This window comes from Epinephelus fuscoguttatus, linkage group LG11, assembly GCF_011397635.1.
Source record: "Epinephelus fuscoguttatus linkage group LG11, E.fuscoguttatus.final_Chr_v1".
Taxonomy (NCBI): Eukaryota; Metazoa; Chordata; class Actinopteri; order Perciformes; family Serranidae; genus Epinephelus; species Epinephelus fuscoguttatus.
The window spans coordinates 18,895,177-18,923,104 of record NC_064762.1 but is presented as its reverse complement, the minus strand read 5'-3'; the positions used below and the strand labels follow the sequence as shown (position 1 = coordinate 18,923,104).

The 27,928-nt window shown below is 42.6% G+C and overlaps 2 protein-coding genes across 6 annotated transcripts in view; both read left to right on the top strand.

Annotated features, from left to right (window-relative positions):
- Positions 1-24,433, top strand: part of tulp4a (TUB like protein 4a) — a 34,656-nt gene extending 10,223 nt beyond the window's left edge. For both annotated transcript variants that reach the window (XM_049589889.1, XM_049589888.1), the window contains exons 3-14: positions 4,689-4,817; positions 6,316-6,477; positions 7,013-7,193; positions 10,922-11,029; positions 11,176-11,342; positions 11,837-12,061; positions 12,256-12,490; positions 14,190-14,334; positions 15,407-15,551; positions 15,788-15,881; positions 16,012-19,430; positions 20,298-24,433. In XM_049589889.1, coding sequence (XP_049445846.1) covers positions 4,689-4,817; positions 6,316-6,477; positions 7,013-7,193; positions 10,922-11,029; positions 11,176-11,342; positions 11,837-12,061; positions 12,256-12,490; positions 14,190-14,334; positions 15,407-15,551; positions 15,788-15,881; positions 16,012-19,430; positions 20,298-20,414 — 5,127 coding nt within the window. In that variant the 3' untranslated portion in view covers positions 20,415-24,433. The remainder of the gene's footprint in view (positions 1-4,688; positions 4,818-6,315; positions 6,478-7,012; positions 7,194-10,921; positions 11,030-11,175; positions 11,343-11,836; positions 12,062-12,255; positions 12,491-14,189; positions 14,335-15,406; positions 15,552-15,787; positions 15,882-16,011; positions 19,431-20,297) is intronic.
- Positions 24,434-26,590: 2,157 nt separating this feature from the next.
- Positions 26,591-27,928, top strand: part of tmem181 (transmembrane protein 181) — a 36,005-nt gene continuing 34,667 nt past the window's right edge. The window contains exon 1 of one of the 4 annotated variants that reach the window (XM_049589858.1): positions 26,591-26,862. In XM_049589858.1, coding sequence (XP_049445815.1) covers positions 26,729-26,862 — 134 coding nt within the window. In that variant the 5' untranslated portion in view covers positions 26,591-26,728. The remainder of the gene's footprint in view (positions 26,863-27,928) is intronic. The other 3 variants (XM_049589857.1, XM_049589856.1, XM_049589855.1) reach the window with 3 other exon arrangements.

The following is a 27,928-nucleotide window of genomic DNA, read 5'->3' as shown; positions in this document are numbered from 1 at the left end:
TTGATGCTTGCTTGCACTGTGTCTGATTTTTATTGTCGGTCAGGTGATGTTGACTTTCTAATGAGATTTAACTCATTAGTCAAGATATTCAAGCAGCTTCACATACAGCAGGTAGCGTGGGACTGACATTTTTCAGTCAGTCTTTTTGTAACCGCTCTTATTATCTGGAAGGAGGAGCTTTTTATTCTGTTTTACTGATCTAGAAGTTTGTTGATGTTTCTGGTATTGCCATGCTGCAATCCAAATTTCCCATGCAGGCCAAAAAGTAAATTTTTCTACAGGTGTAACAATGACTTTTTTTTTTTTTTTTTTTTAGAATAAAATCCTTGGTTTTTATATGCAGTGTGTGGTGTTCTTTAGGTATGTGCATATATAGTTGTGAGGAAAAAAAAGCCACAATGTGCTGCAGAAATGTGACGAAATAATCTTCAGCTTCTGTTCTGACAGTCCAGCCTACTCAATCGTCACCTCCTTGCAAAGTGTAAGTCCTTCGTGCCAGGGACTGGTATTGCCATGGACCCATGTGCTCACGACTGCACCGCTGTGACACTGCACTGTCACAGTGTCCTTTCACTTCTGCTGACTCCAATGCAACCCAAAGCTGTCCCTTGATTTGATTTGTTCATCTCAGTTAAGTTGCTAGGGTCAGCTCAGCTCCCAGTCTCCAAGTCCCAGCAAGAGGCCAGGGCTGCAATGACAACAGCAAGGCACTGCAGGAGCGAAGACAGTGCCAACTTCCCAAGGAGAAGTTGTCAATGGCCATGCACTGGCCAAGGGGCAGAATTAAAGGGACCATTAACACTTAGTTTCTTGTTCTCTTACCAGGTATGGGTTTGCCCAGCTTGAAAACGTGGCTTAAGGCTTTTTCAGTCGTGTTGCATTTTTGAAAGATGTTATATTTCATTCTGAAGTATTATGAATTAAATATAGTAATATAATTAAAATATATGTAATACTGTGGCCTTTGAGCACTGCATAGGGATTTAATTTTGTCAGTACTTGCCATGACCATGCAGCACGTGATGACGAATGAAGACTTTTCAAGTCTGCATGTGTTTGCATATGTGCATGTGCCTTTTCTACCCGTGATCCCTTTGGCCCCTCGCTGTCCTGTAGCTTCTCATTCTTATCCTGTCTGTCTCCATGTGATGTCTGATCTCCCAGATCGCTGCGTCACAGCGAGGTGCTCAGCTGTCCCCCTTACGGGATGCCTGACCAGCTCACACTAATCTCCACGCTGAGCTAAATTTACACACACACACACACACACACACACACACACACACACACACACATACACAGATTATTCTCACCTCTATGAGGCTGCAGATAAGTGTGCACACACACGCAAGACACAGCACGTGTAAGTCTTTTGCTAATTTCTTCTTTTTTTGTTTTTATTTTGGCCCTTCTTTGTTAGATTATGTACAGTGCATGAATGATGGTATAATTATACAGACTGGAGCAACCACCTAATCTAAAGCCTCATGTCTGCTCTGGCTGGAGCTGAATTAGGTTGTATAATACCATCCGGAAAATCCATTTTGCTCACCAGAGGTTGCAGACAGTGCACGAGTGGAGTAACAAGGCAGATTTGTATTCTCCCAGTGAGATCCTTGTGCATGGAAATTTGTTATCTTTGACAATACTGCTGAAGCTTGTCAGCTTTGCGCCCACTGAGCACTGCTGCATCAGGTGACTGCTGTGTCTCAATGATAAATGGCAGGCCGTGTTTTTTAATGGTCCGTGAATATGGTCAACGTGGTCAGGATGACATAGAGACCTCAGCTGCAGACCTGCATGAGGCCAGGTCTCATTGTGTCGTCTTTCCTGCGGTTTCCCAGCTGAGACACACCTATAGAGCAACATTAGGATTTATACCACAGGGAGTGGGTGTGAAAACACGGTAAATCTGGCTCACAGGACACCTTATTGCTGTGGGAGCAGGGCCAAGAGAGCGATGAATCCTACTGTTCACTCATTACGCTGGAGGGTTGCAAATGGTGTGTTCATATAAACATGTTTGTGTGAGACAGATTACTTTATGTTCACCCAGGACAGCCCTGTCTTTTCTCACTTCAGACATTTAACAATACACAGAACAGTGACTAAGAGGGAATTGTAAGGAAACCCTGCAGAATAAATATGAAATCATATTTATGCCAATCTTGGCAACTGGAATTTGCTCAACGTTGTTGTTGCAATTACACAGAAACATCTTGTACTGGAAAATGTTCAAATAAGTTTCTTGTACCGCTGTTTGAACTTTATTTATAGGAGCATAACTCATTCACAGTGCACTAAAATTGCCGTAAAATCCGGAAAAATGCTACCTGGGATTTCTTCCACCATGTGCTAGTGATTATCAAACTAACTCAGTACTGTGTCTGATCTGCAGTGCGGAGGTGATCCCCACCACACCGCAAACACACAAACACATCTCATAACCCTGATTGTGACATAGTAGGCTGTTTGTCTCCTCTATTCCAAACATTTTGTCATGCTGCTCAGAGTTTTCCAGCAAAGCGAAAGTATGATGTGATTGATCAGTTGTCTTGAAAAATGCCAGCACACACAGCTCCAAATCTTGAACTGTATTGGGATCACAATTGTGGCAGTGATCAAAACAAACAGAACACAGCACTCACAGATAAACAAAGGATAAACTAAAAAAATATCAATGTAGGTACAGGTGATGATTTAAACCAGTGATACTCAACTTATAGCCAGCCCAAGATAAGGTGCTGCGTGGCCTGCTGACCATTTTCTTATTCACAATAAAAATACATTTTTCCACATGTGGAGTTTGTTTTTGCACTTTGAATGTCAATAAGGTGCCAGAGTGCATTAAAAATATAAATAGAGCTTGTTTATTTATTTTATGTTTATTTTATTTTATTTATTTTTTGTGAATACATATTCACAAAAATCCCCTGGATCCCCCGATAGAGGTCTAGGCTAAGCCCCGGATGTCCTCAAATCCTAGAAACGCCCTGTGTACACTTGACCTGTGCGGGGCTGCTGCGGTTAAATTTGCCTAATTTATTAGTTTTATATGATAAATGTTATTAATCTTTTTTTAATTAACTGCCTCTTAGCGTCCTGTCATTTTGCAAAAGTGGCCCCTGTGCAAAGCAAGATGAGTACCCCGGTTTACCTCACTCATTAAACACCTTGACTGTGTGATGTGTCTCCAGTGTTAATTTTCCCTGAAGCTTAAGCAGTCTGATAGTGAGATTGAAGGTGTTAGTCGAAGTATACAGCTGCAGGGAGAACATTATTGTTTGCTTTGTTTTTTCTTCACATTTTTCTGTAGCTTTCTCTTCTCAGAGGAATATGAGATATTTGTATAAACACACAGTTAATATCACCTGTTCCACTGGATGTGTGTTTGTCGCTCAGCGGTGAGGAGGGGGATGGTGTTGTTCAGGGGAAAAAAGAGCAAGACTGGCTGGCTTATCCAACTCTCAGCAACTGATCTGTTGGACTTGCACTCAGAGAGCGTAAGCCCCACTAAAACCTGCCCTGTGTTGTGTGTTTGAGCGTGTACAGCCCACGTGCTTCACTCAGCAAGAGCAGAGCTGCTCCCTGCTTAGGATTATTCCTCTGGGAATAGGCTGAGTCACGCTACAGAAGACCAGACAGATAGACACACAGGGAGAGGAGGGGGCTGGGTGGAGATTGTAATGGGTGCCTCTGAGATGGGTGACACTGATAAAGAAAGAGATTATGAACAGTTTGATCTATACTGATCTCTGCCAGTGATCAACACCTTCTTCCCCGTAGCTCATTCTTTAAGCTAATGATGATCCATGTCGGTATCTACCGACCTCTGGGCAGATACAGAAACACATGCATCTATGAGTCACTGGTGCTATAGGCTGTACAGTGTACTGTATGAATGATCTTTAAACCCCAGTATTTTCTGTAGGGATGTTCATGCATCAGTGCACTAATTTTTGCATCTCTTACCATCTCTTTCTCTCTTAGATTAGATTCGGAATTTTGACAAACGAAATGCTTTCTATAAAATGTGAATGGAAGCATAACCTGTATATTGAAACATATACAACATCAGCTATCCATTGTTTACAATATCAAGTCACTAACAAGGAGGTGCACTAACAAATGTGTGATGTGGTTAGAAAACACTCAGATGAGAGATTCAATAATTGAATCTCATTGTCTGTAACATTCTGATTATTAGCAGCTCCTTTGCGACTTTTTCAGAATGAGGTTAACCCACTTTGTGATATATTTTCATCTGGTTCGATGCTAAATTTAGCTCATTGAAATGTGGGAACTTGGATTTTACTTTCTGGATTTAAGGCATTTCAGCTGACGCCCTAATTTAGAGCGACTTGCAGGGAGTTTGCAGGCAAGAGTTCAGAGTCCTGATCAAGGGCACACTGACAAGGCATCGTGTTGTTGATCATCTCACATTATCTGTTGTAGTTAACGGGGCAAAGCTGTGTCACAGGAAGGCCACTGCTAAATTCTTTGCCTGCCATACAACACATAACATGATCTGGATTAGTTAATTTGCATATCTCTGAAAATACTTATCTCACCAGAGAACATTGACAGGGTCACTAACAAAGGCCATCATAAGGAGACAGGATAGTCTCTCTAATCAGTGTTATGGTCCCTTTTCCTCTATCTCACTCATTGTTTTGTGTTTCTTTGAGGTGGTCTTGGTGCGGTGGAACGAGCCCTTCCAGAAACTGGCTACCTGTGATACAGATGGAGGGATCTTTGTTTGGATCCAGTACGAGGGCCGCTGGTCCGTGGAGCTGGTCAATGACCGTGGAGCACAGGTAAAATGTGTTATAAAGAAATGAGTTATGAATTTAATCACTAATTAAAAGTACTTTTGGACTTTTTGTACTGGACCTTGCACTGACACAGAAAAGCATGAATAGAAATAAAAATAGTTGAAATGCAAATGTGATGGAGAACATATAAATCGCAATTACAGGCAAAGTGTGAAACAGTAATGGGAGCAAAACGAGCATCAGCAACAAAAAAATATTTAAATAGCAACAGTAGTGGTTTACACATTATCCCTTTAACTCTCTGTATAGGTTTGTGTGTTAGTTTGGATCTTCTAAAATGGGTTTCTATGAGGTATTTATCCAAAGTCAATGTATTATCCAAGTAGATGTCGGTCAGCAAGACCCCAGTTTGAAGAAGCAGACAGGAGTACCGCCTTAGAAGCGAAGCCGTGTACTGCTGTGGAGGGGGGCATGAGCAAAATGTGTTTCCACCTTAAGTCCCACCTAAAACAATTGATAACATTGTAAGTGTACGCTATATTTAGAATATTTTCATTACTTTACCATGTCATCAGGCAGCCCTTTCTGACAGGGAAGTGTGAACAGCTTCAAAAAAAAAAAAAAAATCAGAACTATCCCTTTTAGAAAACACTTTATTTCTTTATTTTTGCATATTTCCATCATATTCTGATTGACTGAGCCATTTGCCTCCAACATTGCCCGACTGGAAAACCAACTGTGTGACATTACACATGCTGATTTTAATAATAACTGTCAAGCAGCGTATGATGGGTAGGTCTGATCCATCAATCACTGTTATCTGCTGAGCTCAGTCTGACACATTCTTCCGGCATCCTATCTTTTGTGATCAATTTAGTAAGTAGATGACAGTCTGAACAAAAGCCTCTCTCTTTAAATACATTGCCTGTACAGTTTGAAACAGCACCGCTGCCTGTACAGTTTGAAACAGCACCTCTGCTCTTGCCCCGGAGGTTAAGGTTTGAGGAGACCCTTTCAGTATTAACAGTCTGCAGTAGGGCATGTATTTAATTTACCTTGTTGTGTGGTATTCTGTAGCTACTGGGATGAAGCTAGTGACAAGTGGAAATGCCTCTCTAGCAACCTAGAGGTTGTGCTTCTCTTAACATCTCAAGTGTTCACAAAATTCTCATTATATGGTAGTGAGAATACTTCGACACCTGGAACACCTGAACATTGTTAATAAAGACCACTTTCCAATTCTTGCTCGACAGGTACTGCATTTTACAGTGTTTTCCTCAAGGCTGCAGCTAATGATTAGTTTGAATACCATGGAAAACATTCTGTTTATAATTTTCCAGAGCCCATAGATGCATCCTCAAATTTTGTATCTGACCAAGAGTCCAAAATCCAAAGATGATTAATTCATTGTCATAAGAAAAAGAAAAACAGAAAATCCTTACATCTGAAATCAGAGAATGATGAATAAAAAAATGCCCTAATTTTAACAATCACGCCACAGCATCTCATGATCATCCTTTCATCCCTAACTAATGTGCAGGTGAGTGATTTCACCTGGTCGCATGATGGCACCCAGGCTCTCATCTCCTACCGTGATGGCTTTGTACTGGTGGGATCTGTCAGCGGGCAGAGACACTGGTCCTCCGAGATCAACCTGGAGAGCCAGATTACCTGTGGTATCTGGACCCCTGATGACCAGCAGGTAACACACATACATCCTACAGAGCTGTGACGACTAAGACATTTCCTCCCAGTGCTGTGCCAGGCCAGCCTCTGAATGCTAATACATGTAGAAGTTTTAGGTTGTCATTTGCCACTTTTAGTATGTGGACTTGTCATTCAGGAGGCAGAGACAGGCCCTGAGGGAGATCGTCTGTGAGTGACAGCAACCATCCTCTGTCTTGAATGTGTTGTTGGTTTGTTAGGCTATGTTTTTGCTTTCATGCTGTTTTATTGTCAGCTCAGGTTGGACGTCATCAAACTTTTGGTCTGCATATGTGTTTCTGTCTTTGTTCATTGCCTTCATGCCATTTATGTCTATTCCTCCAAGTTGTTTTCCTCGTGTTATGCATTTCTCTCGTCGTCCTTTGCTCTCTATCTGTCATCTCCTTGTCTATTTCTACGTGTGCCTCCCTTTTCATCTTTGTTCTTCTTTGTGTCCAAGTGAAATGTTAAATGTCTTTCATTGTGTCCTCCTTCTTCCTCTCCCTAATAACCCTTTTACTATGTCTCTCTAGGTGTTGTTTGGTACTGCGGATGGACAGGTGATAGTGATGGACTGCCATGGGCGCATGCTGGCCCACATTCTGCTGCATGAGTCGGATGGCATCGTCAGCATGTCCTGGAACTATCCCAGTTTCCTGGTGGAGGACAGCAGTGAGAGCGACACAGACTCTGACGACTACTCCCCACCGCAAGGTAAGCTAACCACTTAGGAATTGATTTGAATAGACAGATTTTCGTGGCTTCTTCAGGCACACCAGCGAAAAATGAAACTGAAACATGTCCAGTGTAGACATGATGTAAGCGTATAATCTGATGTATAATAGGAGAGTAATATAGGTTTATCTAGTAAGGAATTGTGCCTAGAGGGAGTAGAGTAGTCCAGCTGTTTGATAACGCAGGTACCTCCATGCAGAAGAAAGCAGATGTGGGACCATCTGTTAGCTTCTAACTCCTCCCACCTTTTCCCTCCATCTTTTACTGCTCCATCAATTCTTCCTCACGCTCGTAGTCCTAGGGGAAGGGGAAAGATTTCCAACTAGGGGCACCAGGTGGGGACATCATAAGTTATGACTGGTAGGCCTGCACTACATTGCCATTAGTGGCCGCAGTCCACCTGGTACTCTCATGAATATTTTAGACTCGGAAACAGGTGGGCATAAACTGTGCCTGGGTTCTCTGTCAGGTCATTAGATTAATATGAAGATCACATTATCTATGAATGAGATGTAAAAGAGAAAAAAAATCATGAAACACAATGGATCAGATCACAACGAAACATCCTCAGCTGCACGTGTCGGATCACTCTGAACTCTCTGAACTCTCTGCACTGCTGACCGTCTTTGTCATGTTTAAATGTCTGTCTTGAGAAACCTGCTTTGCCCTGTTCAGTAGTACACTGGGCAGTAAACTGTGTTCTTGAATAAGGCACCATATTTTTTATCATTCCATTTTGCCTGTACATTTTGAAGTATACTATTGGTTTCAAATGCAAAAGATATGAAAGCTTACAATCAGAAAGATAAGTCATTTGTGATGCTGATCTCACCGGCGATTCAGGCCATTTAATGAAGCCTCAGATATGGACAGGTGACTAACTATTTTCCACCTCCCTGCCCGTTGTGAAGGTGGGGAGGGAGAGATGCATTAAAACAAAAGACTGTGACCAAATGGAAGGTGGGTGGAGTGCTGCGGTGAAAGATGGAGGGCAAGGAGGTGGTGGAGGAGGAGCATAGTGAAACAGAGCTCTCCTGACGCGGGACTGACATTGCCACTGGACCTCCTGTCTGCTCTTAATACTGCAGTAGCTGTTGTTTTAACAGCAGTAGATGTCACAGTGTAAGGGTGGAATATCACAGCCTGGAAAAGGAAGTGCGTTGTCTTGAACAAAGGTGCAATAAGCATCTCTTTGACATGTCTGAAAACAACACTAGTTGTTGTAGTAGTAGTGGAATAAAAAAGTCACTTCAGTGGAAATAATGCATTTGGTAGAATTGGGTTGATTTCAGTTTTGCAGGCCAATATGGTGCAAGAACCTAAATCAGTTTAATTTCATGCAAATGGCTAAACCAGCATTTGTCATTATTCCATGTTATGGCAAATTAAAAAGTAGCCTAGGTCAGCAACCTGTGCTGATGGCACTGCGGCACTAAATCAACTTGTATTGCATTAATAATGAGCAATATGACAACGTGATTAATATGTTTGTTTTATAAACAGACTAACAGAGCCACTAGAGTCTGACAGGTCACCTATGTAATTAACTGCTGATTGCGGCCTGGGATCACCAAGGGCGGGGCTGCACGTTGTTTTTCTTTACTAGAAAGTGTTTTTTTTGGGTGAGACATGACACAGTTAAAAAAAAAACAACGTGGCAATATGGCAACATTTTGGATTAGAAATTTACAAAAGAGGTGTCCTAAGTGGCTACTAGCGATGGGTTGCGCTGTTATTAGCTGAACTTTTGTTGGACGCTCTGTTTCTATCTATTCCTGTCGCTTCATTTGGAAGTGCCGCAATGGATGAAGAACAGCTGATTCATGACGTTAAAATGAGGAGTTATCTATAGGAAACCTCCTTATATCACTACAAACGCTAAAATAAGGCAGCTGGTAACTGACCATCACTAGTAACAACCTACTAGGGATGGACGATATTTGGTTTTTGCAGTATCTAATATGCAGATATAAACAGTCCCAACTCTAGTGTTTATCTGTTTCTGTATTTCCAATTATGCTTCCTTTAACCAAACCCCTCAGGACTCTGCTAGAATATGTTTACCTGCAGTGTCGAGGATAAAGCCCTAGTCCATGAGTGTTGTCACATTTGACTGCATGCTATCGTTAGCATGTCAAATGAAGAGAGAGGAGAGAATGGGGAAAAAAACATTGGAACAGCTGCAGGATGAACACTTGCGCCAGTTTTAGATTGTCCTCCAACTAACTTATTTTCACATGGTCATGATTAAAAAATTTTCTACTCCTCTAATGATCCAGGCTATGTCAGCTTTCCTATATTTGCCTCCCTGTGCTGACAGCCTGCAGATATACTCAGTGCTAGTAATTAAGAACAGTCAACAGTAAGCCTGAGAGCGTAGCTTGTGAGCTCACTGTCCAATACCAATACGTAAATGGCCCGTGTGTACCTGGTGCACTGGGACGTGAGCAGTCACACAAGAGAGGAGTTGCATATGGTTAGTCCCTCCCTCTTGCAACTCTCACTGTTTACACCAGTCCAAGTAACAGCCTCATTTTTATTTTTATTCCTGTTTTTGTCTTCTTGCCTCCTTTTTCTCTTGAGCTTAATTAGTCCCAGTTGCCAGGGCTGCATTGGTGAGGGTCTGTCCTCCTGCTGTGATATTTTTTCCCCTCACTTCACCGTGGGCCAAATGGTAAAGCTGAAAAGTGCTTGCCTTAGCTAGAACACTGATTATGCTCTAACTCACTAATTAAACAAGTCAATAGTAATTGATTGGCCCCGATAGAAATTATCTCTGAAGTCGACAACCTGACTGAGACACCAGGCCGCTTCCTCCTCCGCCTGCCACATCTCTCTATCATGATATATGATGATGACCCATTATCACTGCACTGCACAGCACAACACACTGCATTTACAGCGGCATCATATATCTCATTTAATGTAAAAACTCGTTGTGAAAGGATTACTAATGGGGAGCAGTAACTGTGTTGGACTGAAAGTCAAAGGCAGAGGTGGTTATTTAATTTGTGGTGGTATTTGGGACAGACTGAAGGATGTTTTAATGGAAAACGTATGGGTGGTTGTCTGAAGGCGTTTTATTTATAGCAGTTTGTCAGAGGATGCCATTTGTTTGCAGCTATAAATGCAGCAGTGAGATGTGCTGAGCGCGTGTTAGTGAAATAGTGTATTCTCATGAATAGCACACAGTGGAAGAAGTGGAACAAGGCAATAACCAAACCAGTGCTAGTCCCACACTGCACGACAATAAAACGTGGAACATGCAAACCATAGGCACTCCTCAAACTGATCTGTAAGATCCACATTCAACATAAAAACACCCACAAAAAACGAAATGAAGATTCCTCTTTATTCACCTCTTTTATTGTTATATACTGTATGTATGTGTATGTGTATCTGAAAAATGTCTTGATTAAATAATCAAAAGGCGACACTCCTGGTTTTTACACAGGCAGTTTAGTGATATCTCGCCAGCTGTGGTCTTGACCGGTCTTGAAATAAACTTCCAAATTGTCTTTGTTTGAGACCGAGATAAGACCAAGTAAACATGTGATAGAGGCTTTGGCCTTCAAAAAGTGGTCTGGGGACCAAGGCCTATCTCAAGTGCTACAACACTGCCATGTACTTAGACTGTCTCAGACTTTGTTGTGTTGCTCTCAAGTTGCCTGTTTAAGATGTTTGTGTTGTCCTTTGTCTTTTCTCAGTGCACAGCCAGAAACCACTGCTGACTGTCAGCTTCACCTCTGGAGATATCAGCCTGATGAACAACTACGACGACCTCTCTCCCACCCTCATCCGCACCGGTCTGAAAGGTGTGTTGTTGTTTCAACATTAGTCACACCCAGCAGTGTTTTCCCTTTTTTTTGTTTCACTGCTTCCTTCACTCACGCGTCTACACCTACATATTTACAAACTGTGTCTCAAAGAATTTTTTGTTTTCCTGCGTCTTGTGCTGTAGATGTGGTGGTCCAGTGGTGCTCGCAGGGGGACCTCCTTGCAGTAGCAGGGATGGAGAGGACCCTCCTCTCCCCTGACCCCTCCTGTCCTCCCCCCACCAGGAATGCCATTGTTAAGTTCTACAATGTTCGGGGTGAACACATCTACACACTGGACACACCAGCACAGGTGATCAACTTTTAACAGAGCCAGACATGGCTAACTCGTAGTCTGAGGCACAGTACTCAGAATTCTATGAATTTTATTTCCCTTCTTTAATGAATGGACTCTACCTCAATATGTATTTGAAGACCTAAAATAACACAAGCTGGAGAAAAACCTTGGAAAAATACTAAAATGTGTCTGTTTGTAAAGTAACAAGTAATAGACTAACCTACAGTAACAAAGTGTAGTTACTTATATACAATAGTTTAGCAATAGAGATGTCTGCCTTCTCTTGAATAGAATGGAACTAGATGGTGCTCGGTGCCAAGTGCCAAAAAGATTACACCTGCTTACCGCATTACCGCACAGAAATAAGCATGCATCTACTTCTAGCTCACCTAGCACCACAAAAACAATCTAGATTGATAATAGAACTACATGTGACATTGTGAAAGATGCAATGCAGTATGTAGTAAACACTCTTACCCTCTCTCCAATATCTCTCCGTCACGCTGCAGCGCCCCATCACTACGCTCTGTTGGGGTCACCGGGATTCTCGCCTGTTCTTGGCATGTGGCCCGGCACTCTACGTGGTGCGAGTGGAGCACCGCGTTGCCAACCTGCAGTTACTCTGCCAGCAGGGCATCGCCACAGCAGTGAAGGAGGAAAAAGATGTTGCCAAGCTCACCATGCCTTCCCGCCTTTGCTCTTACGTCACTACTGCTTTTGTCCCCACCATCAAGGTAACACAGAGCAGGAGGGTGACAGAGCTTCCTTGAAATTTACTTGATGTATACCAGTGCTGTCAGAGATGTCACATTACACTTAGATCAGCCTTGTCTACAAATAAGATCAGGCAAAGTTTAGTTAAGCATGACAGTTTCAGTAGAAATACACCTTTGACACATCCTACAACACTCTCTGTTTTCTCTTTCAGCCCCCCATTCCTGATCCCAACAACATGCGTGATTTTGTGAGCTACCCAACAGCTGGAAATGAGCGTCTGCACTGTACCATGAAGCGTACAGAGGATAACCCCGAGGTGGGGGGGCCCTGCTACACTCTGTACCTGGAGTACCTAGGAGGTCTGGTGCCTATCCTCAAAGGCCGACGAATAAGTAAACTGCGCCCAGAGTTTGTCATCATGGACCCCAAGACAGATGGGAAAACAGGTAAAACTGAGCTTCTCTCATATTAACAACCTAACAGAACAAAAACCAAAATAAATCCCCAATTGACATGTTTCCTGTATGATCGAAATAGTAAGACCTGGAATGTTTAAAGGGAAACTTTGGTGTTTCTTCAAGCCTGGATCCTATTTTACCTCGTTTTTGTGTGTAAGTGACTAATGGAACCCGAGAATTAAGAGAGAGTGTTCCAACTGCAGCGGTTAAACAGGCCGCAATGTAATCCACCCGGGCAACTGTGCACTGTCAGTTTACATCCACTAAAAGGCTTTTTTTTGCCCCTGACAGGCTCAGATTGTTATTACATTCTGATTTATCAGGAGAGGTGACTTGTTGCAGGAAAAACAACGGTGAACAGGCTTTTTGCACCTGAAGAAAATTAGATGCACAAGGAAGAATGATCGAGAAAGGTTTGTCAAAATTTGGGAGCCTTTCTGGTCAAAATTTGGGAACCTTTCTGGTCTCATTTTATTTCTTTGAGAACTAGTGAATTCTTCCCTCTTACCTAAGATTGTATTGTCTACGTGGTTTCTTAAGTACGTGTGAGCCTTGAATTTAAGTTATGGTCATTTTATCTTTATGATGGATTCCATTCTTATATCCATTGTACTAAGTGCTTATTGTGCTTGCAAGTGCTCTTGCACCTTATGTCACTGCTTGATATTTCTATTGATGCCTGTGAAGGTGCTTATTGTTATAAGCTATTAAAACTGAGCTCTTCATTTATGGAATATGTTTAAGAAGAGTATGGGGAGTGATGGGCAGTACATTCAGTGTTAGATTTTTCCTTCCACCCTCTCATAACAGTAAAGTATATTACAATGTGTTACTCACATGTCCCTGATCAATAAGCTGTTACTGCCCTCTTTAAACTGACCTGGATTTGAATGTCTGCTCAAAACCAAAATATATTATCTTTGTTTTCTATCATACCACCCATAAGAATGTGTTTTAATCATGACATACTTATATGTTTTACTGTTTGTAAAGATTCAAACAGGGCTGCTACATGTATTCCTCCCAGACACATTTGCTTGCTCCAGTACTTTTCCAGTTATTTGAGTTTCTCGAGTTGGCACACAGAGAGCGAGTATGTTTTAGTCACATAGGGCAGACTGGGCCCATGTTAATTAAAAGCTGCTTAATGGGGGCTCTGATGGCCCTTGGGTTCCTCATAAATCAACCCGCACCCTCCCCATGCAGTGATAAATGAAGCCAGCCATGAAATGGTTCCAGCACGTTCACACTTTAATGTCCATCAAATGAATTAGCTTGACCTAAACTGGAACAGCAGTGGTTCACAGACTCCATATGAATGAAGAAGAAGAGAAGAACTGAAACAGTGGTTTGGACAGAATGGGTTTAAATGTTTATCTGTGGAAATGGTGAAACACTGCTGCTGCTGCTGCTGCCCTCGTGTTTTGTAAAAAAAAAAAAAAGGTAAGAAATTGACTGCCTCAAGGTTGTTAAAGTAGATTCCTGCAATGCCAACATTATTGTAGTAATTGCCACAGACTGCCATTTTATAGAGCTTCTCGTGTTTGTTCTCCCTTATTTTCTCCCTGATTTAATCCGCAATTACATACTGCATCATTGTAAATTAAAAAACAAATAATGCCACATATTATCTGTGTTCAGTCATGACTCCATTCTTTCCGTCCTCCATCTTATTTTCTCTCCTCAGATGAGATATATGGCAACAGTCTGATATCGGCCATGATCGACAGCTGTAACTGCTCAGACTCCAGTGACATTGAGCTGAGCGACGACTGGGTCGGCAAGAAATCTCCAAAGATATCCAGGGGTAGTAAATCCCCCAAACTGCCCAGGTAAGCAGACACCTGACCTGTGTGTGCTATAGCATGTCGCCTTTAACTAATATTTCTTGGTTTTTGTTTGTTTTGGTTTTTTATTATGTGATATTTGGTTCTTGGACCCAACAGCAGCCATGATCCATATGAAATGGACAAGAGGGTGTTTAGTTCTCTCCACACAATATAAAACATAGGTTATGTATGCAACAGTCAGAACTTTAATATAGCAGCAAACAACTGTGCTATGTAAAGATATAGTGGAGTAAACATATAGTGAAATGATGGCGTCCTGAGCAGAGAATGAAGTCACTCTACCTCTGTGTGTGTTGTAATCCGAGCTTCTCTTTGGTGTGTTGTGATAGACGGTCCAGTCATTCGTGCATTTTAGTTTAAGTGTGTATCCCACTTAAGAGCTTGTTGCCACCACTTTGCACTGCACTCATATGGCAGTTGCGCAGTTAATATTGGGATGGTGTCATTATGGATATGTTGCGCTGTTGTCGTTTAGCGCTGTTCATGGAGTTAGCACCGCACTCAGCCACCTCCATGTTGAGAGCCGTTTGCAGAAAACTCATACACTCTGAATTTCACGTAGAGCTCCTTTGAATAAATCAAATCAAGGTGGTTTGGTTAACATATTATAATATTAAGTTTGAATGAAGAAACATTTTTGTACTAAATTCTTTTTTAAACATTTCCCAAGTGATAACCAGTTATTTGGCGCTAGTTTAGATGCTGCTGTGACAGCAGAGAACCAAAGGATGCATTCAGGTGTCTTTGATTGTTGTCACTTCATCCTCCAACAGCATGAAAACATGAGACTAAACATTTGAGTGAACGTGTGTTCATCGTTTTGATTAATATTTCTGCCAAATACAGCAATACCAGAATTTACTGCTTTGAGTTTCACTTGTAATTAAAGTGGCATCCCTGCAGCTATTGAAACCTCCCCTTCTTTATTAACCCCTTCTCATGAATTTCTGTTTAAATGTTCTACACTTGTGTTTTTGTTTCACTGCATGCCTAAACCTTCTTTTTTTATTTGCTACCTTCTCTGTAGAGACTTAGTTTGTCCCTTTACCAACAGGATCAACATTGATCCCAGAAAATCACCCAAACTTTCCCGTGCTACACAAGAAATCTCCAGGTCACCACGGTTACCTATACGGAAACCTTCAATTGGGTCACCCAGTCTAACACGGAGGGAATTTCCTCTAGATGACATCACTCAGGTAACAGTTATATTATTTGAGTCAAAGTCATTATTTACCCCTGGATCGGTGGCAGTTAATAATAATGCCTTTGCTGCTACACTGTGTCACGTATGGATTGGTCAGGCCACCAGTGTGTGCAGGGGTGGAGAGTGTTTTGTTTGATGAAAAGCTCACTTTTAGAAATGTATTTTTTCTTCAAGATGTTTTATGTTTTTCTAGAAAATAATATGAATCTCTTTGTTCCTGTCTTGCAGCAAAATTACCTTGCTCAGGTCACATCCAATATTTGGGGAACGAAGTTCAAGATTGTGGGGCTCGCCACATTCTTGCCATCTAATCTTGGTGCAGGTAAGAAACCAAAAACTATTCCATTAGTGTTAAGCACTGAATGAATAATTAAATAACTGTCATTTCAATTAGTCCTACTTTTCAGTTGCTTTTATTTTTCTCATACTTACTCTGTCCCTCTTCCCAACAGTCATCTATAAGACGAGCCTCCTCCATCTGCAGCCCAGACAGATGACCATCTACCTTCCAGAGGTGCGAAAAATCTCCATGGATTACATCAATCTGCCCGTCTTCAGCCCCAACGTCTTCAGTGAAGATGAAGATGACCTGCCTGTCACAGGCCCTGCTGGTGGCACAGATGACAACCCGCCCTGCACTGTCAACATCCCTATTGCCCCCATCCATAGTCCCGCCCAGGCCATGTCTCCCGCCCAAAGCATTGGCCTGGTCCAGTCTCTCCTAGCCAATCAAAATGTTCAGCTTGATGTCCTTACGAATCCCACAGCATCCCCTGCTGGGGCCGCTGCTGGTGGGTCAGACCAAAGCCAGGACACCATCCTGACTGCCCAGTACACAGTTCCCACCAGGTACTCCAGTCCTGGTCAGGTCATCTTCGGGGGACTGGAAATGAGTCGCCTAATGGTGGGACCTCCACCCTCTCATCATCCTTCACATCAACAGCAACAACAAGGAAGTCACCAACAACAACAACAACAACAACAACAACAGCAACAACAACTACAACAACAGCTACAACACCAACAACAACAGCTACAACACCAACAACAAATTCAGCAGCAGCAACTCCAACAGCAGCAGCAGCAGATGATCCAGCACCAACACCTACAACAACAACAGCAGCAGCTTCAGCAACAGCACATTCAGCAGCAGCTCCAACACATTCAGCAGCAACATCAACATCAGCTCCAGCAGCACATTCAACAGCAGCAACAACTACAACAGCAGCATCAACAAATTCAGCAGCAACTGCAGCAACAAATGCATCATCAACAACAAACCCAACAGCACCACCATCCACTTCAGCAGCAACTCCAAATTCAAATCCCTGTTCCCTCTATGGCATCAGGACAGCCTTCAGGTACTGCTGTGCACCAGCTCCAGCCGGGGGCATTGCAGATACAGATCCCTCATCCACCTGCTGATTTAGTGATGGAGAGAGCTGTGGGAGGTGAACACGAGCACCTACTGAAAATCAAAACCACTCGGTCAACTCCACAGCTGGCTGAGGGAGATACAGTGGTGTTTAGTGCCCCTCTGGAGCTCAGCAAGATGAACCCCCCACCGCCCTACCCCGGCACTGTGGCTGCTGCTGTGGCTGCTGCAGCAGCAGCTGCTGCTGCCTCAACATCAGCCCCCTCTGCAGCCTCCAATTCTGCATCTGGAACAGGAGGAGGCACCAGTGGGACTCCTCCCCCTGGTGACCTTTGCCTGAAGAAGGGAGAGTTCTCACTTTATCCTTCAGGTCAGCAGCAAGCGCAGTACCCCACACCACTGGGATATGAGAGGATAACAACATTTGACAGCAGTGGGAATGTGGAGGAAGTATGTCGTCCTCGAACGCGCCTTGTCTGTAATCAGAATGTCTACACACTCCAGGGACCTGGCAGTTCTGCCACTCTCAGGGTCACTTCCTCATCATCATCCTCCTCGGCTGACAAGAAGATCCAGCTGCCCTACACCTCTGCCACACTCAACAGACTCACTGCACCTCGCTATTCCATACCCAGTGGAGACCCACCCCCATACCCTGACCCAGCCAATCAGAACAGTGCTGTTGGCAGGAACCCTGGACAGAGGCTTGACAGCAGTCTGATCCACGCCACTCTCAGGAGGAACAGCCGAGAGGCCGCTCTCAAAGTTTCCCAGATGCTGGAGCCGCCCAGACCACTGCCTCCTAAGGCTAAAAATAGTAGTGCACTAGCAGCCTCGTTCCAGCAGAGGGTGCCCACAGCCTTATACACCTGCAGTCAGTGTAGCAGTGGATCCAGTGTTGGAGGCACTGCCCCAGGGAGTGCTAATGGAATAGCAGGAGGAACTATTATCCGGCAGGATTTCCCTCCAGGGAATGGGGCACCACATAGCACAGTTATTGTTCACTCCAATAGCGCTACTCCTCTGGCCTCCCAGTCCTCTTACAACCTGCTGAGCTCTCTTGACGGATCTGGGACTGCAGCAGGAGGAGGAACCAACAGAGACAGGGCTGATTATGTTAATTCAGCATTTACTGAGGATGAAACACTGAACCAGTCACTGAGGCATCTGGCACTTGGAGGAAATGATGCATCAGGGCTGGTTGTCAAACGCCCACCTCCGTATCAGTGGGACCCAGCTGCCACAGAGGAGGTGTGGGTTCCTCAGGAACGGACAGCAACGCTGAATCCCACTGCCCCCCCTGGACCCCACAAACCACCGCCACTTATTCTTAGCCCAGCTCAGCACTTGGATGTGTCCAGGCTGCCTTTTGTCCTCTCTCCAAAGTCCCCCACCAGCCCCAGTGCTGCATCATTTCAAGCTGCAGCAGCAGCTGCAGGCTACCAAATCTCTCTTCAGTACCCTCCAGCAGCTGCCTATTCTGGAGCCCAGCTACAGTCCATTCCAGGGTCACCACGCCCCTGCTCCTCCCCAAAGGAGGTGGTGGCACCTGTGCCCTTCTCACAGCAGGATGCAACCCTTGTCTTACCACCTGGTTACCCTGCAAACCTGGCAAACCTTGCCTGCTGCCCTCTCCCACCCATGTATCCAGGAGGCAGCGCTTGTGCAGGGCTCCCCATTCCCCCTATTGCCCTTCACACTCCTTGGGGTACTTATAATTCTTGCCCACCTATGTCCAGTCCTGCAGTGCCACTACCACCCAAAGCCTCCCACATGGCAGTAGACAAAACTGTTCTCTCGCCTCCACCTCCCCCTCCCCCTCCTCCACCACCTCCCCCGCCACCACCAGCAGAGCTTCAGAACCATGGAGGATTACAAGAGGCCATGGCAGAGGCCGGGGAAAGTTTTCAGGAGGTGCTCTCCTTGACTGAGAGCCCTGTCCCACAGCGGTCTGAGAAGTTCAGCAAGAAAAACCGCAAGCGGGCAGATGGGCGCGCTGAGGAGGCTAACGTGCCACCATTGGCTGAAGGGAGCAAGTCAAAAAAGGAGGGCAGAGCTCTGGGTGATTTTAACTCACTCATCTCCAGCCCGCGGCTGGGAGGAAGGGACAAGAAGAAGCTGAAGGGACAGAAAGAGCAGCAGCTGAAGGCTAAGAAGCTGAGTAAGGCCACTGCCAACAGTGAGTTCCAGGACAGTTCAGAAAGTGAGCCAGAGCTGTTCATCAGTGGGGATGAGCTGCTCAATCAGTGCCAGAGTGGTAAGAAGGGCTGGAAGAGTAAAAGGAACTTGAGGGCTGCCAGTGAACTGGATGAGATCAAGTGTCGAAAGGCCAATGAGAAGGAGGACCGCGGGCTGGGCAGCCAGGGGTTTGTGTATGTCATGGCCAACAAGCAGCCACTGTGGAATGAAGCCACGCAGGTCTACCAGCTGGACTTTGGTGGGCGCGTCACGCAGGAGTCTGCCAAGAACTTTCAAATTGAACTGGAGGGCAGACAGGTAAGAGCTCTTGTTCAAGAAATATGAATCACTGCATGTTGTCTGTACACTGAAATTATCATTACAAGCATTCATATTCATACACAGTGTGCATAAGGACATGATGTTAATGATTAGGGATGAACTGTTTGTGAAATTCTGGGCCAGTATCAATACCGATGTTTAAAATAGCAATTTGGTCGATACTGATACCAGTGTTGTTTTTTGTTGTTGTTGATGTTTGTGTTGTCATTTATTCCCTCTTTTGTGACAAGGGAACCAGAAGTGCTGAAATGCTAAGTAATTCCGGGTTTAAGGACTTATTTCTTCACCACTCTATAATGCCCTCTCTAACATCATTTCATATTGCTGTGAAAACATCAAAAAATTTCTAAGTTACCGCCAAAACTACATTGTACAAGATTACATTTGAACACATCATGATAACATCATAGTTTACTTTCCAATACTGTACTTATTTATACTAATTAGAGCTTGAACACATTATAGTGTAAGTCAGTGCAACCTCAATAAGCTGTTAGTTGCAGCCACAGACTGCTAACTGCTAGCAGCTAACGTTAACTTGCTCTTTTCCTGCCGATTCAACACAGATTTGTTGATCACAATGTATCATCATCAGGGAGAAATAGGGTGTGTCCCATGACACATTGATACTGAGTTTACTGCGTCCTTTTGTCCCAGTGTTATCCCTGATAGTGTCTGTTTGTCCCAAAGATGTTTTCAGTTGTCCCAGAGGCAGAAGGCTTGTCAACAAGGCAAAAATCAACTGATATCGATGTTAGGCTGATAAATCAGTGCATCCCTATTATTGACAGTACCTCTTACAGTGTGTATTTACTTTTTTTGTTTGTCTGTTTTTCTCAACAGGTGATGCAGTTTGGCAGGATCGATGGCAATGCCTACATCCTGGACTTCCAGTATCCCTTCTCTGCTGTGCAGGCCTTCGCAGTGGCTTTAGCCAATGTTACTCAACGCCTCAAATGAGATGTCCCCTCCCTTACTTACCCTGAGTTATATCTGGGAATTAAATGCAATCTGTTGAAGGGGCACAGTTGTTTCATTTGAGATTAACAAAGTTGGATTTTTGGAGAGAAGACTTAAATCAGCCCTGGTCATAGAGAGAGATACAATCATGCTGCACTACACAATGCTGCCACTAGAGTTGGTGCAATAAGCATTGGCTGCATTTGCCAAGGGTGCCCTCAGACGTGCTCCGTTTGGCAGTCAGTGGCACCTTGCAATGCATGTAGGGCCAAAGAGCTGAGCTTTGGTAATCATCATGCAAATAAATGCTGCTTTAGCTAGAAGAAGCTTGTAGACGTGATAACCGATTGGTTAACTCCGCAAGGAGTTGTCAAGGTGCAGTTTTCAAAAAGAAGCAGCAGTAATACTTGAAACCCACACTCTGGAGATCACAGTTGTTTTTTCCCAGAGCGCACAGGTACTACTGGGCACTGAAATCCATTGCTGTACAAACTTCAGTGAAACAGTTACCACTTTATTATACTGCTTTTGCTTTTAGGATTTTATTAAATGACTAAACGTGGTGGAGGGTAGGAGGGTCTTTTTGTTTTCGCTCTCTGCCATTCCTTTTGTTACTATCTCAATCTATCTCGGCTGGAATTGAGGCTTAGATATATGCATCATTTAGGAGCACTCCTAAGAGGTCACACTTTTCACTGTGGTAAAAGGTGTGTCACTGTTAACCACTTGGGAGTCAGTAGATGAGGCGAGCTGCAGTCTTTTCCACATAGTTTCCTGGGACTCTGAAGGAAGAAGAAACGTTACTCTGCTACATGGGTTAATTTATATGTAAATTTTGTTGTTTATCTATTCAGATATGAATTTTAACATTATTGTCATTGTTTGTGATATACAATCTTCATACCCTGTCAACATGGTTTTCAACTTACCTGCTTTATTTGGGAGAACTGGTGGCTGAATTTGAATATTGCTGTGTTGTAATTCAGGTGGAGGAGGAATGTGCTGAATAGCTTTGACTGATATATCCTGTACTTAGTGAAATATCTACATACGGTGACACGGGCGCAAGAGAAGTCACCAAGGCCTGGATTGAACTCAACCTCCGGCATGAAGTGATTTGTCACCTGCTGTCACTTCTGTGAAGTGAGTGTGTAGTTTGGGGGGGGTGGGGGGGTGGGAGGGGGTTGTCCCTGCTCTTTAAGACCACACTAAACATGTAAGCAAGGTACAGGAAATATTTTTGTATATTTCACCTATGCCATTTCATAGTCTTTTCAGAAGTCATGTAAATACATATCAGTCATGTGTAAATGTTGTAAAGAGACTTGGGGTGACTTTGACAGATGTCTGTTTACACCTGTCTCCACTGTGTTTTAAGTGTAACTTCAGGTGTGGAGCGACGCTGTAGTACTGTTTAACTCAACCGCTACAACCACCAAAAAAAAAAAAAAAAAAATTAACAGTTAAGCTGAAATCATTGTCACTGAATCTTTGAAGTCAGAACTCCAATGAAGGATGAAGCTATTGAAATCTGTTCGTTTAGTAAGCTGACACTGAAATCTGAAAAGCTGTCTTTTTCTTTTTCTTTTATTCTTTCAGGCAGTCGAGCTTGTGTTTGTGTTGAGCTAAGGACACAGAGCAGGGCGCTGTGGGCAGGAGGAAATTATCAGGCACATTGCAAATATAAGTAAATAGGTTTTATCTGTATAAGATGGTAGACAAAATCACTAAAAAAAAAAGGGCAATGATATTAGGTAGGTGTGATTAGGGTCACCTTTAACCAGAGGTGTGGACTCGAGCCACACGACTTAGACTTGACTTGAGTCACAGATTTGATGACTTAACGCTTGACAAAATCAAAAAAAAGAATCACAACTTGACTTGGACTTGAACACCAATGACTCCTGACTTCACTTGGACTTGAGCCTTGACTTGAAGATACTTTTTCCTGAATCAACTAAGGTTAACGCTGTTCATTCCCAACAAGTTGACCCTTAATTCTTCAGATGATCAACGTTGTTTAAACCAATCAGACAAGCATCTAATCAAGTTTCAGGAGAGAACTTTAACAGTCTAACATTATACTTCTGAGTGCTGTTTGGGAGAAAAAAAAAGATACTTGTGATAATTTCGTTTGCATACAAAAACGACATTGGTCAACAAAAAGTGAGTTGCAGCATGTGAAATATGTGGTTCGGTAATTACAGAGATGACAGAGATACAGAGAACAACTTACAGCAAATGTCGGTGAAGACTCTGAGTCATCCAGGTCGTGGTAATCGTAAGTGCTGTATTGTAGGCAACTGGACTTGCTTGTGTTTCATGAAGACGTTAAAGACATTCTTTACAAGACGTTCTAACTGACTGGTGCAGAGTCTCAGGCTTTAAACTCGTTGGATCGTTGGTGTTGCAGCCCTGTGTCCTTTCACTGTGGAACCCAAGCTTTAGCTGTCAGGAATGATCCTGTGTTGCCTGCATCCCAGATTGAAACGCAGGTGGTTCCTGTAATCAGCCAGCTTCCTCGATGTTCTTTCGAATTCCCGTACCAGTCGAAGGGCAGTCTGAGTCTTCCCAAATTGAATGACATGTCGGGGGAGATTCTGACAATGACTCTGTTGTTTAAAACCTGTGACTCCGCACCAGTCATTTAGAACTGAAGAAGCCTCCTGGATGAGAGGAAAAACACCTTCAAGAGATGCAAACAAGTCCAGTTGCTTACGATATAGCACTTATGAACTTCCAGCAAACTTCTTTTTATCAAATGAACAAATTAAAATGGCATCACATTTGTTGACGAGTGCATTGTGACTTGTTTAGGACTCGTAACTCAAAGTTTAGGACTTGAGACTTGACTCATGACTTTTACTTTCTAGACTTGAGTGCAAAGACGTACTTGTGACTTGGTCCCACCTCTGCCTCTAACTTTGTGCCAAAATATGCATTTGCTAAAAAATTATAGTGGTAAAAAATGGGCATAGAGGGAAGTGCAACTTAATTCTTGACTTAAAAAAAAAAACGATCACTTTGGACCGACTTTGAATTGATGAGATTATTGAATTATTTAGTGTGATCTTTCAGTATCACAACAAGATGCATGTCCGTCAGACGGGGGTTGTAGGGATGGGGATTAAAAAAAAAAGTCTCTTCTGATCCTAAAAAAAAAGAAAAGAGCATGTCAAAGAAAATATCCATCTTTTTGTGTTAGTTGTGCAATATTTTTTAGGGGGGAAAAAATCCTTTTGTCATCACTTTTGACCACAGTTTGATACCATACTTTGAGTTCAGCATCTCAGTTGCTGGTCTGTACATTTTATTTATGAGATTATTTCCTGAAGGAGATATAGTATCTATACATACTGTATATTGTGGAGTTTTCTGAACATTTCTTTGTGTTGATGAAAATTTGTTACAAGTGTAGCCCGAGTCGTGAGCTGGGAAGATAGGGTTGGGTCGAGGGTGGGGGCGGGGGACGGGCGACTCTTCTGTGTTTTGTGAAGTTTGCATTGGATGGAAAAGATGTGAATGAGTAAGTGCCCAGTTTAGTGTAGTCGGTAGACTAGTTATGTAGAGTGTAACTGTCAAGTCAAGGTGTGTCTGTATTCAACCGTGCAGTCTACGAATCCCATCAGTGTTAAATCTATTATCTTTAAACGTGTGTGGTCATGGCTTCTTACACATACACACACACTTACACACACATCGTTCACATGAGTTCACAAGTGTAAGCCACTGAGTTCATGTTGAGAATTGCCTATGGACTTAGGTTAAGGATTCACTTTAAACTGATTTTCTGAGATGACCTGTTGTAGATATTGTAGGATCTGGCTTTTCTTTAGAAGAGGTATGTGCTTTGTATTTGTAGATGTAGACCTAAATGACAAAAACACTTGAAAAGAACCTGAGTCTGATTTGGTGACTGAACGTTTATAGTGAATGGATAGTAAGGCATGCCATGTAAATTATTTTATAATTGTATATGTCACGCATCTTTTGAATAAAACGTCATCGTTTCCGAAAAATGTTGTGTCTTGTCCTGTAAATATGTCCAGTGATGTGTTGAATTCAGAGATGGCAGTGTACAAACCAGTCAGTTTACACAAGGTGACTCTATAGTCTCAGAGAGTAAACATTATGACAGGTGAAAATAATACTCCTATCAAGGCCCAGTTTCATCACATCACCTCAGTCCTCGCCTCTCTCTGTTGACTCTGCTCCTTTTAGAATTGATTTTAAGATTTTATGGATCACTTATAAAGCTCATCTGGATCCTGCCCAAAGCTACATAGCAGAGATGTTGACCCCATATGAGCCAGTTTGCCGCCTCAGAGCCTCAGACAGTGAGAAAAATGAAAGCTTACATACAAAGGTGACCATGCTTCTGCCATTAGGGCCGTTGTGTCTTGGAACAGCCTGAGAGAGTGGGCCGCTCAGTAATCCATCCATGTGCCTGAGGAGTGCCTGACTTCTCTTAAATCACTTCTTAAATCCCATCTTTATAAACTTATTTTTATATGATGTCGTATTTTTTATTTTACAGTTTTATTACTTTTATTTGTATATTTATTTTGACATTTTATATCTAGATTTTTCTTTTCTTGTTTTAACTTTATCTTAACTTCACCACAATGTTGTCTCTCTCTTGTTTGGTGGGACTGTTTGACTTTCTGTTGTTATTTTGCCTTCTGAGTACCCTCGTTCTGCTTTTGCTTTGTTTGTCAAAGCACATTGTAAACTCTGTTTTTAAAGGTGGTAAATAAATAAAGCTGTTGGTATTATCATTATTATTACAGCTCCATTCAAGTGTTCCAGCAAGGCAGGCCAGTGAGTGAACATGCACAACACCAAGACCCTAAAACTCAGTTATGACTCACTATCTCATAATTGTGAAACACTTTCTCATACTCACTGGTGCATGATGAGATGATGGGCCCCCGGGCACAGATACACAAAAGCCTCCACCAATTCTCCTTCATAGGAGCAAGACACACAAACTTTGTGGTGATTTTGCATCTCTATGTAGTCGTTTTTAGACTATTTGAATTAACTTTGCCGCTCTTTGTAGTTATCTTGTTTCTCTTTGCAGTTGTTTTGCCCCTTTTTGTAGTTATTTTGCCCCTTTTTGTGGTTGTTTTGCCCCTTTTTGTAGTTATTTTGTGGTTGTTTGGCCCCCTTTGTAGTTATATTGTGTCTTTTTGTAGTTTTGCCCCTTTTGTAGTTATTTTGTGTCTTTTTTTTTTAAGATATTTTTTTTGGGCATTTTGCCTTTATAGATAGGATAGTCAAGTGTGAAAGGGGGAGACAGAGGGGGGATGACATGCAGCAAAGGGCCACAGGCTGGATTCGAACCCAGGCCGCTGCGGCAACAGCCTTGTACATGGGGCGCCTGCTCTGCCACTAAGCCACCGACGCCCCGTTATTTTGTGTCTTGTGGTTGTTTTGTGCCTCTTTGAATTAATTTTGCCTCTCTTTGTAGTTATCCTGTTTCTCTTTGCGGTTGTTTTGTGTCTCTTTGTGGTTGTTTGGTGTCTCATTGTAGTTATTTTGTGTCTCTTTGTGGTTGTTTTATTAATCCTTGTAATCTGTTTGCATCTTTTTGAGGTCATTCTGACTCTTTCCCTGGCCAGTATGTGTTAATTTGGGTGAAATGTTACAGGCAAGGGCCAGAAGGGCTCCAGGGCCTGTGCCAACTAAGCCTGTTTAATAATTCATTCATGGTCATACTTATGACAAGGTTTTCAAAGTATCTCAATTTACACTTACTGCAGCTCATATTTATGAGAAAATTAAGATAGTTTCTCATAGTAACTAAAGTCACGGTGAGAATTACTCAACTGGGGTTCTTGAAACCACATAGTAAATTGGTTTTAGGTGTTTGTAAAATGCTTTTAAATGTGTTTAAATGTTGAATAATAAAGACAGTCACTGATGGATTGTTACAGCCAAAGACAGTTTGTGAGTGGAGGACTAATATACTTCAGAGGAGTCAGTGTTTGGAGCCACAGACCCATGATGCTGGCCACACTGCTGTCTGTGGTGTCTGTCCTGTCATCACAGGCAGCTGTCTGTCTCTGTCCGTGGTGCTGAACTCTCATCACGTGACCCTCCTCCCGTGTGTTGTCTGTGTGCTTCCGCCCCCTCTTCGTTTTTTTTCCAGCTTTTTTTTTTTCTTTGAATCGACACAAACAAAACAGCTTCGACTGCATTTTCAATCAAACGACGCTAACAATACAGCCGGATCATTGTGCTGCTCTCTGCAGGCAGCGGATTGTTCCCCCATCGCCATTTTCAGCCGTCAGACGGCTCGGTGTGTCATAATGGACACCGACTACTCGTCCGGCTTGGAAAACCCTCTGTACAGCGAGCTGAAATACTTCTGTAGGAAGATACAGGAGGCCTACAACGAGCTGAAGGAGGACTTGACACCTTACAGAGATGATCGCTTTTACAGGTGGGTCTCCTGTTTATCCACCAACAGATCCATTTTATCGCTGCGTTACAGTATCATGGCTGTTTGGCGTTAGATGCTGGGACTATGAATTTAACCATCTGCACCTTTAGCTGTATTTTATAAGCCTGCTGTGTGGTGATGGCAGATACAAAGGAGAGGTGTCCATCGTTGAGATTTATGCGGCATTACGCTCATTTATTGTATAACATGATGTGGCTTTATATGTTAGATGAAGCCTGTCTAAGGTAGTGCAGTCCTAAAATAGATATATTAAAGAACATATGGATGGAAATGAGCAAAATATGAGAATACTTTGGGTTTTACACCTTTTCTCACCATGCAGTAATATGATAATTTTGTAGTTTCAAGAGGTAGGGGCCGATTGGTTTCTATGAAAGGCAACAAGTGTCGCCTTGTGGAGGGGCATTTAACCATAGTTTACATCTGCATTAAATGATGGTGAATCAGCACACGCCTACTTTGAAATTTAAATGCTCATTCGTGAAGTGTGAAGTAATTTTTGTGTGAGGAAAATTAACTTAAATCGCTTTATTATTATTTTTTTAATGTTTTATATTTAATTTAATTTTATGTTATTTTTAATATAATTTAATGAGATTTTTATTTTATTTTATTTTGACGCAGTCGTGTTACATAGGCAAATCTTAAATCGCTTAAATCGTAGAAATTAAAAATCAGAATCTAAAAACATCAGATCAAATCTTGTTGGTACATCATAGAAGACGTTAAATAGTTATTGCCTTAGAAATAATAATTTGCTTGTATCATAATTAAGTAATGAAAACAGTCATTTACATATATACACCGAATTATTAAAGGAATTTGGTATCCCAATGCTTCCATGAGAATATATTATAGTATTTGATGCAACACCTACATGTTTTTGAGAAGTAATATATCTAATGAACAGTCAATGTTTAAGACAGATGTTTTGTTAAATGGCATCAACATCAAGGATAACAAATTTAATATTTTTACACATATAATACACTGCCCCGCACCTTCTAGCTGCAAACACTATTGGAATAGTCAACATTATTGGAAA